General features: G+C 45.4%; 1 protein-coding gene across 1 annotated transcript in view; it reads right to left on the bottom strand.

The window, feature by feature from the left end:
* Positions 1–14,367, bottom strand: part of LOC147427622 (transcription factor RF2b-like) — an 88,103-nt gene that overhangs the window by 31,926 nt on the left and 41,810 nt on the right. The window contains exon 4 of the mRNA XM_086497047.1: positions 9,650–9,734. Within this exon, the coding sequence (XP_086353173.1) occupies positions 9,650–9,734 (85 nt within the window). The remainder of the gene's footprint in view (positions 1–9,649; positions 9,735–14,367) is intronic.

Here is a 14,367-nt window from a genome sequence, read left to right as displayed (position 1 = left end):
TTCGTCCAAGATCACCTGGCGATTTCAGCCTTGAAGACTTGGCGTTTTCCCCTCAGATCAGGCCAGTGTTTTCATCACCTTCAGACTCAGCTAGGCCATCGTTTTTCAGCCCTGCTATCGCAACGAATTCAGCCCATGACCAGCGTTTTTGAACAGCCATAAATCAGCGTTTTCAGCAGCGTTTTTGCTATCAGCATTCAGCGTTTTTGAAGGACAGCAATCAGCGTTTTATGAACAGTAAAACCAGCAGCAGTTCAGCGTTTGCTACAGCAAATTCAGCCAAAGAACCATCGAATTTGCAGTTGCTACTTACTTTTATCGTGATTTGTTGTGTCACAAACTGCTGACGTGTCAAGTCACTGAAGAGCAGAGCCAACCTTCAAATCACGGTCGAGGGGCCTAAAGCAAAAGAAGAAGTTCTACCAACTTATGGGACCTTGTCCGATGGGGCCCAAGTGACAAAGGAATTAAAATAAAACTGGACCCTCACGAACACACAAAAGACAGAGTAGAAGTTGATGACGTGGCAGCTACAGTTTTTTCCGTACGCGTGTGGATGCCCAACCGTACTTCCGTACTCATCCGAGTACGAAAGCGTACGGAAAGTGATTCCGTACTTCATTACTTTGAGGCTCCATCTCTCCACTTTTTGTTCTTTGTCTACATGCCTTTGTGCCTTAGGCAATCACATTTTTCTAGTTATGAATCATGATGGTCATTGACTGATTGGTGTACCGTGTGCACTGTGCAGATCGAGCAACAAGCTAGTGTCTAAATTCTAATTTCTAAAGTTTCTATGGTCTTGTGTTTGTGTATAAAGTTTTAAACAGGATGGTGTAGTATGTAGGCTTTTAAGCATCCTATGTAGTAGGCAATATGACGTGTGGAATTTTCGCGTAGTCTGATCCGTACTGATTCCGTACTTCCGTACCCGTGTACGTTTGACGTGTGGTTGACGTACGGAAAAACTATGGTGGAAGTAATACAGATTTCCGAATTTTGCACTGATTGCTGACGTGGCAGCCTGTACGGATTTCCGGATTTTACGCTGACCTGCTGACCGGAGTCTCAGTAGAGGCTCCACAGGTTGCAGAGTGTTGTTTTCAGAAAATCCGGGTTGTGCGCATCCGTGGGAGGACTTGGGTCATAGATCCCGACCCAGCAAATCTTGAGTCAGGACATTGGCGGCTTTGGGCTTGGGAGAGTCGTCCTTTGGCACAAGTGCAGTGGGACCCAAGAGAGTGGTTATGGCGAGATCTTTTCTCGTCAGCCGATCACCCAAGGATTCCTTTTTTCCAGTACACAGTTTGTTTGGGGCAACACATACTGGCTGCACGACGGAGCGAGGCTCGCCCAGCTGCAGCACTTCACTGGCAGAAAAGGGCCTCACAACCCGTTCTTGTCAGGCTTCTGGGAGCGGTTGTGGGACAGCATGCATCCGAAGAGAGTTACCATGTTTCAGTGGCTTGTTGCGCATAGGGCTACAGCAGTTGGGAGCTGGTCGGTACACAGCGGCTTCTCGGCAGTATGTGCAGCGTGTGGTCATCCTTTGGAGAATCAGCATCACTGTTTGTGGGACTGTCCCATGGCACAGCAGGTTTGGCTTCGAGTTCTTCGGCTGATGCCAACCCTCTCGACACACTTGGGGTGCTGCAGCCTAGTCCACACTCACAAGCCCTGCGCTCCACTTTGAGTTCGCTTCCACCAACAAGATGATAGTGATCCATAGGGATCGACCTACACTTCAGCTTGCCACAGAGCTCATCCCCCAGGAGTGGTGCAGTGAAAGAGAGTGATGTTGGGAGCTCATCTGCAGCCTGACACTCTGGTTCATCTAGCGGGCCCACTGCTTTCGCATCTTCGAGGCTTGCTCTCTTCCATGGGCAGAGATTGTTCGTGACTTTTGGCTGGAGCTAGTCCATACACTCAGGGGTCAGTTTGAAAGACTTCAAGGCAGTTCCGACTGCATGCGGGAGCACCGAGAGGCCAGGGCCTTTTTTCACCATGGTTCAGGGTGTGCCTAGATGGCACTACCCGCCACCAGTGTGGCTTTTTCCTCCTCCCATCTCGTGATTTAGCCCTTATTGTACTTACTTTGATTCTCACTGGGAGAGTCTCCCCCATTTTTTCATGTAGCCCTCTCTCGCAGAGGTGGTTTGTAGCCTTTTGGGCAGCTCTATTAACTAGTGGAAGGATCTTTTTCTTGCAAAAGAAAAACTATATACTCACATGACAATGGAGATCGAAACAGCAATAGGAATGAGGAACAAGGGAGCGAGGACTCAACAATAGCCATTCTCTGAAGCTATGGTGGTGGAAGGCTGGCTGCTAAGAATGTTTCAACGAGCGTTCGAAATGCACACCAGTTTAGTGCTGAAAATAGTTGAAATATAGGCTTGCAAGACTGCATGGCAAACTCGTGGATGGAAAAGGACAGCATGTCCAGCATCCTAAGAAAGCATCCTATTAGTGACATCATGAAAACAGATTCATCAACCACCCCTCAAAATCAGGCAGGACCCAGCAACCACAAGAACCAACAAACTATACCCAAGGTAACACAGCCATTATCAAGGCGCACACCGATCATCATACAATGTCAGCCTGCCAGAGAACCCATAAGGCTTATGCAAGGACATAAAAAGCCATCAGTGTGGCTTTTTCCTCCTCCCATCTCCTGATTTAGCCCTTAATGTACTTACTTTGATTTCTCACTGGGAGAGTCTCCCCCATTTTTTCATGTAGCCCTCTCTCGCAGAGGTGGTTTGTAGCCCTTTGGGCAGCTCTATTAACTAGTGGAAGGATCGTTTTCTTGCAAAAAAAAAACTATATACTCACATGACAATGGAGAAAGAAACATAAATAGGAATGAGGAACAAGGGAGCGAGCCATTCTCTGAAGCTATGGTGGTGAAAGGCTGGCTGCTAAGAATGTTTCAATGAGTGTTCGAAATGCACACCACTTTAATGCTGAAAATAGTTGAAATATAGGCTTGCAAGATTGCATAGCAAACTCGTGGATAGAAAAGGACAGCATGTCCAGCGTCCTAAGAAAGCATCCTATTAATGACATCATGAAAACAGATTCATCAACCACCCCTCAAAATCAGGCAAGACCCAGCAACCACAAGAACAACCAAACTATACCCAAGGTAACACATCCATTATCAAGGCGCACACCGATCGTCATACAATGTCAGCCTGCCAGAGAACCCATAAGGCTTATGCAAGGACATAAAGGGCCATTAGCATGAAAGCAAAAACACATCTCCTGTAAGGTGCAGCGGAAGTGAATGTTGAACTTTGCTCAAGATGAGTGCTCCGAACTGTGCTCAAGGTTCCTTTTGCTTATGGAAGGGAGAGCCTTCCATTCTTTAATGAGAGAGTGCAATGGACACAAACAAAGTGAATGGACACTGTGAATGGAAGTGCATGAGACTGAGAGATAGAGAAGAGAATACGACACCAAAGACGTTGTAAAACCCTCCTCCGAAGGCCCCACTCTCGATGGCGAGAGGGGTCTACTATTATTGATTGCACAATCTGGTACAATGGCTGAATGCAAATATAAGGGGCTATGTCGATGTCGACGGAGTGGACAACGAGGACGATGCTAAGGCTGAAAACTGAGAGCTTCGCATCGCTGATTTGCTGCTGAAAAATCGTTGTCCTTATGGTGCTTAAAGGCTGCTCTAAACCGATGTGTTTCTGTTGTGGTACTGCTGCAAATCGCCAAGGCAATGGCTGAAGAAAACGCTAGTTGCAGGGCTACTAATCGCTTGCGTTTGTTGCTGAAAAACGCTGTTTCAAAAGGCTGGCTGATGCTGTTCAAAAACGCTAGGTGCTCGGGTACAAAAACGCTATCTGCAGGGCCTTGTCCTCGTTGAATTTGTTGGTTGGGAAGCGCCAATGCAAAGGCTGAAAACCCTGATGCTACTGTTCCTTTGCTGGCTGAAATCGCCCAAGACTCAAAGCTGGGAAACGCTAGGGAGCTTGTGGGTAAAAACGCCACCAAGGGGAAGTCTTGCTTGAGAGAGGTTCTTGTCCTTGTTCTTGCTGAGAGTCAGCCTGCTAAGCAATGCTCCTGTTGCCAAATCTGCCAGAAAGTGCGAGCTTTGGTTTTCTTATATATTATCTTACCCAATTTGCCCTACTCAGTTCCCAACAGAAGTCACTTAACAAATAAGTAAAAAATGTCAAAAACAGGGAAAATAGGTTTAAATGCACTCGAAAATTCCTCTGATGGATTCTGATGGGAATGCTGATGATCATGTTGTGTGCAACCGGAGGATATGCATCTAATCTAAGTGGATATGCATCTAATCTAAGTGACTGGTCAAACACGGTCTACGAACAGACTCACAAAAGTGCCAGATCACTTCCTATTCTAGACTGACTTGACTGAACTGAACCCTGGTCATGCTATAGCTTGTCCACGAACACATAGGGTTGGATGTGTCACGTGACATCCCCTCCTTTTAAAAGTGAGGTACTGGTACCGAACTGTATGGCGTCGAGGGAGATCGCCAATAGCATCCAGAATCCTGGAAGGGACTCTTTGCCGGCCCACTCTGATGTGTGGGTTGTGCGGTACTTGAACTTCATAAAGGTCTGCAACGCTTGCTTCTTTGGGCCGCACCGAAAGCGACACAAAGTCTTCTGTGGCTCCTTCGATGCTTCAACTTCGTTTAGAATCATGCTTCTTTCTTCTTCAAGAATATCCATGGCTGAAAATTCCTGAAACCACTTCCAACACAAAAACATGAACATACCTATTCCATGTAAAGTGACTGAAAAAAATTTCGTCTTCCTCAAAGACTCTGCATGCAATGTAGATGAACAAAGCGACTGGAGTGCCAAATCGTTCACCACACACACGCAAACAATGAGATCGAATCTTGTCGTGGTGATCTAAATCAATCAACTGTGGCAAAACACAATGGAAATGCCCATGCTTGGTGCTCATAATTTCTTGTGCTCTTTCTACAACTGTGTCGTGCCCAAGGAAGAGACATGGAATGTGACTTCCTTGAATGCATACTTTTCAGTTTTTCATGAATAATCTGCATATATCCGTGCTCATTCATGAGTGAATCGTGCTCAACGTACAATATGTCATGCGTGGAAAAGGGATCACATAAAGACGCTGACTAAAATACAGGAAACGATCACGAATGAAACACTCGAATAATGCGTGCTGACGAATCATTCGAACACATAGTACTTCCTGTAAGGGTTCTTTGGACCTAGGCTCGAGAGCCAAGATCGGCTCTTCGGGATCTATCGAATCTTCGTGTGGTGGTTTTGGGGACCTCGACTCGAAAGTCAAGATCAATTCTTCATGATCGATCGAATCTGCAACGAGGTTAGCTTCGCTAGAAAAAGTATCAACTAAACCATCATCCTTGTGAACAATCACGTCTTGATTATACAAATCATCATGCTTAAGAGAAATCACATCGTGGTCATCAGGCAAATCATCATGCTTGTCAGTGTCATCCAAATCATCATGCTCATCATTATCATTCAAACCATCATGCTTATCATTATGCAAATCCTGTGTATCATGCTTTGGAGAAGACGAAACCGAGAGAGTCTCCTTCTCCTGAATCCATTCAATCTTCGCCTGCACATTAGAAATGAGAGATGGAGAATGAACAACTTGCTCCCCACGAATGACAATGGGAAGAGTCACTTTTGGCATTGAAAGTGAACGTATTTTCCGCTCAATCAATGAGAGGGTTATGCTCACGAAACCATCGAATGCCCAAAAACACATCACATCTTGAAAGAGGAGAGACTACAAATTTCCTTCGGAAAGCAGCTATTTGTACTGTAAACAACACATCAAAGCACTCCTTCGTGATGAGAGAGTCCATACCGGGAGCGAAGCCAGACCTCACGAGGAGATTTCTGACTAACCTCTAGGCGGGCTCTCTCAACAAGAGAGGGACTAATCACATCATGCATACTGCCTGGGTCAAACAATATGACAAAACGCTGCCTCGCCAGATGACCATAACATTTAATGAGAGACTCGTCAATGGGAGGGTCATGAGAAACTTGGGGCACACTCGTGTTGTCATTTATTGCATTGACAGAGGAAGTGGGTTCTATGGATTCTTTAGATTCATTAGAGTCAAGCTTAGGACATGTTCTTTTTATGTGACCCTTAATGTGACAATGAAAACAATGACCTTTCTTGAATAAGTGCTTTGCTCTTCCGACGAGATGTATCCTCTTAAAATTCCTTGTGCTACCTTTTCATCTGGAGTGAGCTTAGGTTTAGCAATTGTGTTAGCCTTATCCTTAGGTTCATTAGACTATTGGAAGATTGGTTAGAAGAGTTACCGTTCTTACCATTCTTACCGTTCTGAGGGTTCTGAGAGGTACTTGTGGAAGTCTTATTCTCCTTAGGCTTTCCCTTGTTGTGCTTCATCTCCTGTGCGAGAGCAATCGCTACCGCCTTGTTGAGATCGATTGGATCGAGCACTTCAACATCGTACTTGATATACTCGTCCAATCCATAAAGGAATGCCTCTTTGCGCTCATCATCCGACTTGCGTAATTGGGTACCTAGCTACAAAACACGATTAGAGAAAGACATAACTGGCATACCATTTTGCTTGAGAGCGCACCAATCATCCTTCAATCGTGCGAGGTATTGAGGTGGCATAAACCGCGCCTTGAGCTTGTCTTGGAAATCAGCCCAATTGAAGGAAAGGGGAGTGAATTCGTCGGCCTCCTCTATGTGCGCGGCTAATTGTGCCTCTTGCCATGCGTGGTACCAATTTATGGCATCACCAGCAAGGTACATAACTGCCGTCAAAACCTTGCTATTTCCTATCTTCTTAGTTGTCGCAAAATAAGCATTAAATTGATGCGATCAAGAATGAATAACCATAGCATCCATCTTACCATCATACTTACTGAAAGTCAACTTCTCTGTGACTGGGTTGTTGGAGTCCGAATCTCGGCTTGCGCCACTTGAGGAACTACCAACATCTTTGGTTGGTTCGGACTTCGAGGCAAGGACCTGTCGAACCAATTCTTGAGTGCGGAGGTCCCTTTGAACCTCTCGATCGGCCTCGAAGACCGCTCGTCTTGCTTCAGCTTCCAAGCACATTTGCTCACGCTCACGCTCAATAGCCGCTTTTCTATCTGCTTTTCTTTCTTTGCGTTCATCGCGCTCGCGTTCCCTGTCAATGCGAGTCGCTTCTTGTCGTGCCATCATGTCCATCATTGATTTTACCAAGGCCTCCATAGGATTTGGTGCAATCCCTGGCGTAGGGGGAGGGTCAGGAAAACCGCCATAGTGAGGAAATTCTTCTTCACTACTTTCATGCCCATCACCTCCATGCGAAGTATCCATTCCGCTTCGGGTGATGACCATGCACTGTGATCTTTGGTTCTTAAGTTCACGAGGAACTTGGGTTCTTGTGGGTCTTGGGTTCTTGGGTTCTTGGGGGTCTTGAGTTCTTGAGGTTCTTCTTTAACTTGCAATTTGTGTTAAAGAAGGATCTTCTCTTCACCCGAGTTCTCCTCTTTTCCGCGGGCGCGCCCCTTGGCGGCCTTGCGCTCACACCAAGGTTGCTTTTTCCCACCGCACGTCGATTGGCCAGCCGCTAAGTGCACGGTCCGCTCTCAATGAGTTAAATGAGGCACAAGGGAAGGCTGGACAAGCCCTTCTTTCTTGGGTTTCCCAGTCACTCTTCAAAAACACGATTAGGAATCAACACGCCCAAGTGAACTTCGGTTCGTGTGACCTCAACAAGCAAAAAAAATTATGTGGTTCTTGTGGTTCTTTCCTTGAGTGATACACAACACTGCCAAAGCTCTGATACCAATGTAAGATGCAGTGGAAGTGCACGTTGAACATTGCTCAAGATGAGTGCTCCGAACTGTGCTCAAGGTTCCTTTTACTTATGTAAGGGAGAGCCTTTCGTTCTTTAATGAGAGAGTGCAATGGACACAAACAAAGTGAATGGACACTGTGAATGGAAGTGCATGAGACTGAGAGATAGAGAAGAGAATACGACACCAAAGACGTTGTAAAACCCTCCTCCGAAGGCCCCACTCTCGATGGCGAGAGGGGTCTACTATTATTGATTGCACAATCTGGTACAATGGCTGAATGCAAATATAAGGGGCTATGTCGATGTCGACGGAGTGGACAACGAGGACGATGCTAAGGCTGAAAACTGAGAGCTTCGCATCGCTGATTTGCTGCTGAAAAATCGTTGTCCTTATGGTGCTTAAAGGCTGCTCTAAACCGATGTGTTTCTGTTGTGGTACTGCTGCAAATCGCCAAGGCAATGGCTGAAGAAAACGCTAGTTGCAGGGCTACTAATCGCTTGCGTTTGTTGCTGAAAAACGCTGTTTCAAAAGGCTGGCTGATGCTGTTCAAAAACGCTAGGTGCTCGGGTACAAAAACGCTATCTGCAGGGCCTTGTCCTCGTTGAATTTGTTGGTTGGGAAGCGCCAATGCAAAGGCTGAAAACCCTGATGCTACTGTTCCTTTGCTGGCTGAAATCGCCCAAGACTCAAAGCTGGGAAACGCTAGGGAGCTTGTGGGTAAAAACGCCACCAAGGGGAAGTCTTGCTTGAGAGAGGTTCTTCTCCTTGTTCTTGCTGAGAGTCGGCCTGCTGATCAATGCTCCTGTTGCCTCATCTGCCAGAAAGTGCTAGCTTTGGTTTTCTTATATATTATCTTACCCAATTTGCCCTACTCAGTTCCCAACAAAAGTCACTTAATAAATAAGTGAAAAATGTCAAAAATAGGGAAAATAGGTTTAAATGCACTGGAAAATTCCTCTGATGGATTCTGATGGGAATGCTGATGATCATGTTGTGTGCAACCGGAGGATATGCATCTAATCTAAGTGACTGGTCATGCACGCTCTGCGAACAGACTCATAAAAGTGCCAGAGCACTTCCTATTCTAGACTGACTTGATTGAATTGAACCCTGGTCATGCTATAGCTTATCCACGGACACATAGGGTTGGATGTGTCACGTAACATCTCCACACTCCTTTAAAAAAAAGTTAACACCAGTACCCTCCCGAGGAAGCCATGCGTATTACAACCACCAAAATCCCTAGCCTCACCCAACCGTTTTGAGAAAAAGGAAGGAGGGCATCAAGGTGCCGTGAAGCTTTCTTTATCTGCGTTCTCAGATAACGAGGAGGATCCCAATACAATGAATCCACAGCAGCATTGGGAAACACTGCCTGTTCAAACCAGTCCTAGTGTCCATATAGTGACGGGAAACCTCAGACATAGCAAAACAAATGGAGGGGGAGACAACCAAGCTCCAAGCTCTTGCAGGGTCCCACTATTTAAAACTGACCAGCATCTTGATCTTTTAAGCACTACTACCTCACTGACTGTAGTAATATGGTGTATCAAGAATTGTCTTAGTTTGCTTGTCGACATGCTGATCAAAGTTTATAGAGGTGAACGTAAACAAGGTCAAACTAATACATTGTTGGATTGAGCATAAGCATGAAAAGCTACTGTTACAGAATATACAAATGCATGGGAAGATGTTTATAAAAAAAGCTAGACAACGCACATCAAGCAAGTTTATGCCACACTAAAGCTTCTTACATACAAAGATCCCAGTCTACAAAGCAAATCAGAAAGTACCATCACGAAGGAGTGCTTGTTGCTCCATGGCCTGCAATCTTAGTTTCAGCTCGCTGTTCAATGTGGAAAGGCCAGATGTATCCCTCTGGAGCAGAAATAAAAAATTTACAAATCTCTCTCTCTCTCTCTCTCTCTCTCTCTCTCTCTCTCGGATTCCATAGCATTTTATTCTGTCATTTTATTTTGTCATTTTTGCTACTCTGACTTTATATCAGATCCACCACATTGCGACTTTCTGGTCTCATAGGTCATTCTGGCCTTCTGAAGACGTTAATATAACATTTCATTTCATTCTCTCTCTCTCTCTCTCTCTCTCTCTCTCTCTCTCTCTCTCTCTCTCTCTCTCCTCAAAAAGAAAGAGGCTAATTTCTATTAGTTGGAAAATTCCTTAGAACTCCCAAAATATAAGGGCAAGTACATCACTGATTACATGGCAGGCCCAAAGGCGACAATCTGAAAACTGTAAAAATTGGATACAACTAGCCACATGGCAAACTGTAAAAAATTGTAAGCCAGGGTAAAAAACCTCTCCTAATGAGAGTAAAAAGTGCCTTGGCAAGCGAGGATGACAGCAGCCTCTGAAAGATGGACGCTTCCACCAAAAGCATACTCAGCTACTGTATATCAAAAACCTGAACCACCAAAAGCCACCAGCGATGGAAAGGACAAGACCCAAAAACTTCACCCCGGTCAAACTTATTAATAAATCATTTTATGGATTTATTTTTAAGAATTTGACAGAGGGTTTGCCCTCCCTAAACCTGAATTGGTTTATAACCAGCGGATTGGCCTATAAAGGGAGCAAGAACTTCATCAATTGGCCTCAAATCAAGAAGCGCTAGCAAAAGAAAAACCCTAGCGTTTTTGCAATAGCAGACCAGCCCTAGCGTTTTCAGCTTCAGATCAGCCCTGGCGTTTTCAAATGCAGATCAACCAGTGATATGCTGCCTCAGCCCTAGCGCCAGCTTTTCCCTTGCAGATCAGCCAGCGTTTTCAGTTTTCAATCCTTTCCTCATCGGAGGTGTGTGAGATCTGCAATCACTAGCCATCCAGATGCGGTCCAGTACTTCGGCAGCCCATTGAGCCTCTTCTCGGCCATTCCCTCGCCGTATCGAGTGCTCCCATTGCTGTCCATCATCGGCATAGTCGAGGTCTGCATATTCAGCCCTTCTTTCCTCTCACATCGAGAGCTCAAATCACCCCCAGATCTACCCTTGGTGGCCACCAGCAATGATGCAATCCCACATCAAGACGGATCCAAAGGTGCATCAAATCAACCCTGAAGGTGCTTCATTTTGAAGAGTTACCACGGTGACATTCCCACATCGGCAACGGTGAGGGGGGCCCTTGAGAGGGTTGCTTGGGACCCCATCGGGTGTCATTCTCATCTTCTCGCTCTCTCTCCCCCTCTACACATCTCCACCTCTCATCCTCTCTCTAAAAGGAACGGCAGGAATGCAGAACAGGGATGTGGAATGGGGGCGGCCGGATCGGTAGTTTGAGAATAGGGCTCCCTCCCTCAAGGCTCTCTCTCCCTCTCCCTCAAGGCTTCAAGCTTCAAGGCTCAAGCTCCATCCCTCCCTCTCTTCCAAAGTTCCGAGTCCCAAGCCCCCTCCCCCCCCCCCCCCAACTCTCTCTCTCACTCTCAAGCTCCCTCCGTTGTTCCAGGCCCCTTCCGTTCCGGAGCCCTCCGTTCTTGTTCTATGTAACTTTGGTAGCACTTGGCTTTAGAGATTGGTCACATTAGAGTGAAAGCTAAAGGCTTACCTCAACAACCACCCTTGTAAGCTGGATTCTAATCAAGGAGTTTCATATGGGTTACAGTGAATAACTACATATGGCTCATAAAGATGAATTTCATGCAAGAGAGGAGGTCTTAACACCAAACTTTGGGTTTGGGGTAGTGTCGAAACCCATTAGAATACATCCTCATAGTAGACAGTGTTGACATCACCTTCTTCTTCTTCTACTACTATTACATGTACCTTGCTTTTGGAATGTTAGAATTCTTTTGATTCTTCACATTATCTTTGAAGAAACACGTGTTAGGTGCATGTCTCTTCTTTATAGTAGACAGTGTTGACATCACCTTCTTCTTCTTCTACTTTAGACGCTCAGTGGATGACCGAGCAAGAATTAGCATCTTATCTCGAGATTCTGGAAGGATATATACAAGCACTATTGTTGAGGACAACTGTTTAGAAGCAAGAGAGATGTTGCTAAATGGACTATTCTCTTATTTTTCAGAGTAGTTTCTATTTATTGAAATTAGGATGTTTAAATGTGTCCGCTTGAAATAAGACGGTTAGGAACTGTAGATCTACTGGAATTCATAAGAACAAACAACTCTGATGTGTCATATGATGGGTGACATTAAGCAACCCGAAGGAGTTGTATTGTTAGTTCGATGGGAGAGGATGCGTCACATGATGATGACAGGAGCATCAAAAAGGGATATTTCATTAGTTTGGCATGAAATCCAAACTGGAAAAAGGAATACACGTAAAGACGCAAGCACAAGAATAAAGATGGGTTTTGAGAAGCTTTTTCTAAAAAGAGGTATATTTTTAAGTGCTTTCCCTTGAGAAAAGCAGATGCTTTTCCGCGAGGAATCTGTGTCTGCATTGCATCTGTGCCTGAGAATTACATCCAGGGATGCCCCGCTATTGTTGCCGGCAATTCATCGGCTATTGCTGCTGCCCCAAATGCTTATAAAATCAGACATCACCCTCTCTCTGTCTCCCAGTTCCACCAGCACTAGCAGCAAGAAGCACCGCCATCGGGAATCTGCAAGTGAATCGTGCGAAGCCAGCGTGCAAAAGTCACTTTCCGCACTTGGAGGCACACGTACCAATTGTGAAAACGCTCTACGAGTGGTTGTTTTCGTGTTTGTACTTTTTGCAGGAACTCCATCGTGGAGGAGAAGTGAGGAGGCCTCGGCCTTCCGGAAACGGAATCAAGAACAGCCTGCAAAGTTTCACACTCCGTGTGCAGATAGAATTGAGAGCTCATCTCTCGGAATTTCCCATACGGGAAGGAATTGACCATGGAGTCTGAGATTTAGAACGGAGGGGTTACTCCGGTTCCTGTGCTTGTAAAAAGATTCTCCCTAATAAAGATTTTCTTTTAAGGGGGGGGACCAGCCCATCTGTTGGTCCCCAATATTGTCTCGATCTTCTCCCCGTCTCTTTTGGTTGAAAGTTTATTTATTTTCATCTTGTTGATTATTTGTGTGTGCTCCCGTTTGTGACAACCTGCATGCCTAGACAGGTCAATAGTTGCATACCCTCACTTGCACGCTACGGTTACATAATCACATAAGAATATAGGCATATGAACAGTTACTAAAGTCGTTAATTAATAAATAATTAGTGAAGTCATGGGGTTCTAGACTCTGCTCAACCTACTCCTTTTCCCCTATATATGAGAGCATGGGGCTCTCCCTATCGCCATCAAAACCCGGCATCGAGCGCCCACAGCACCTCTAATACCTTAGCGTTTGTAGATTGCATCAATTCAGCCAAACATTTTTGAATCAATTCAGCCCAACAATTTTGCACCAGATCAGCATAGCGTTTTTGCATCAAATCAGCCCTAGTGTTTTGTTTCCATCCACATGAAGTATCAACATTTAGCGATTGTAGTAGTTTGTGCAAGTAATCTAAAGCAAGTAGTTGCTCTAAACACAGAGCAAGGGGGCCCTTGAGGGTGGTTGGAACCTGACATGCGGTGTCATCTCCCTTCTCTCGCTATCTCTACCTCTCTCATATTATGTTCAGTTTAGTTTCACTTAAGCGAAGTAAAGTAACCTTATGTTTGTGCGAAGTACTAGATCTGAGTTGAAATCCTTAAACCCTTCCGTTGCTCCTAACATTCACACTGCAACATTTAAGGGACTCAAGTTGAAGCTGACTACTGGGCAGTTTTGATTTTGGCTAACTTGCAGAAATCTTGTGAGTTTTACTGTGATTCTTGTGGAAGTAGTTTGAGTGCGGTTTTGTTAGGTGCAGCAGTGAATGTTGAACTTTCTCAAGATGAGTGCTTTGAACTGTGCTCAAGGTTCCTTTTACTTACGGAAGGGAGAGCCTTCCGTTCCTTTAGTGAGAGAGTGCAATGGACACAAACAAAGTGATGAACACTGTGAATGAAGGTGCGGTCACTGAGAGATAGAGAGAGAAGAATACGACACCAAAATGCTGTCAAACCCTCCTTCGAAGGCCCCACTCTCTATGGCGAGAGCGGTCTACTATTGATTGCACAAATCTCTACAATGCTTTGGACATGCCAACGATGTCGACGACGATGAGGACGACGACGAGACGGGCTGAAATCTGCAAATCTTTATCTGCTGAATTCTGATTGTATGTCAGTGACGATGTCGATGGCGACGATGCGACGACGACGCGCTGAAAACGCAGATGCTGAAATCTGCGTTTTTCGGGCTGAATCTGCAAACTACGTGGGATCTGACCGTGTGGCGAAGATCTGTTGCGGGAAGGTGAGATCTGCGAGGTTTGGGACTTCTATTGCAATGTCTGGCTGCTGAAAACTGAAAACGCTGGTGCTACTGTGGATCTTGTCGCGATGAAATTGCAAAACGCTAGGGGCTGATCTGCAATTCAAAATCGCTGATGCTTCTTAGGGTTCTGTCGTCACGGTGAATCTGCAAAACGTTGAAATGTTATGCTGATGCAAAAACGCTAGGGCTGAAAACTGTA

The sequence above is a fragment of the Adiantum capillus-veneris genome, chromosome 23 (assembly GCF_014529385.1).
Source record: "Adiantum capillus-veneris isolate H3 chromosome 23, ASM1452938v2, whole genome shotgun sequence".
Lineage (NCBI taxonomy): Eukaryota > Viridiplantae > Streptophyta > Polypodiopsida > Polypodiales > Pteridaceae > Adiantum > Adiantum capillus-veneris.
Note: the sequence above shows the minus strand (reverse complement) of the source record. Positions and strands in the feature narration are given on the sequence as shown.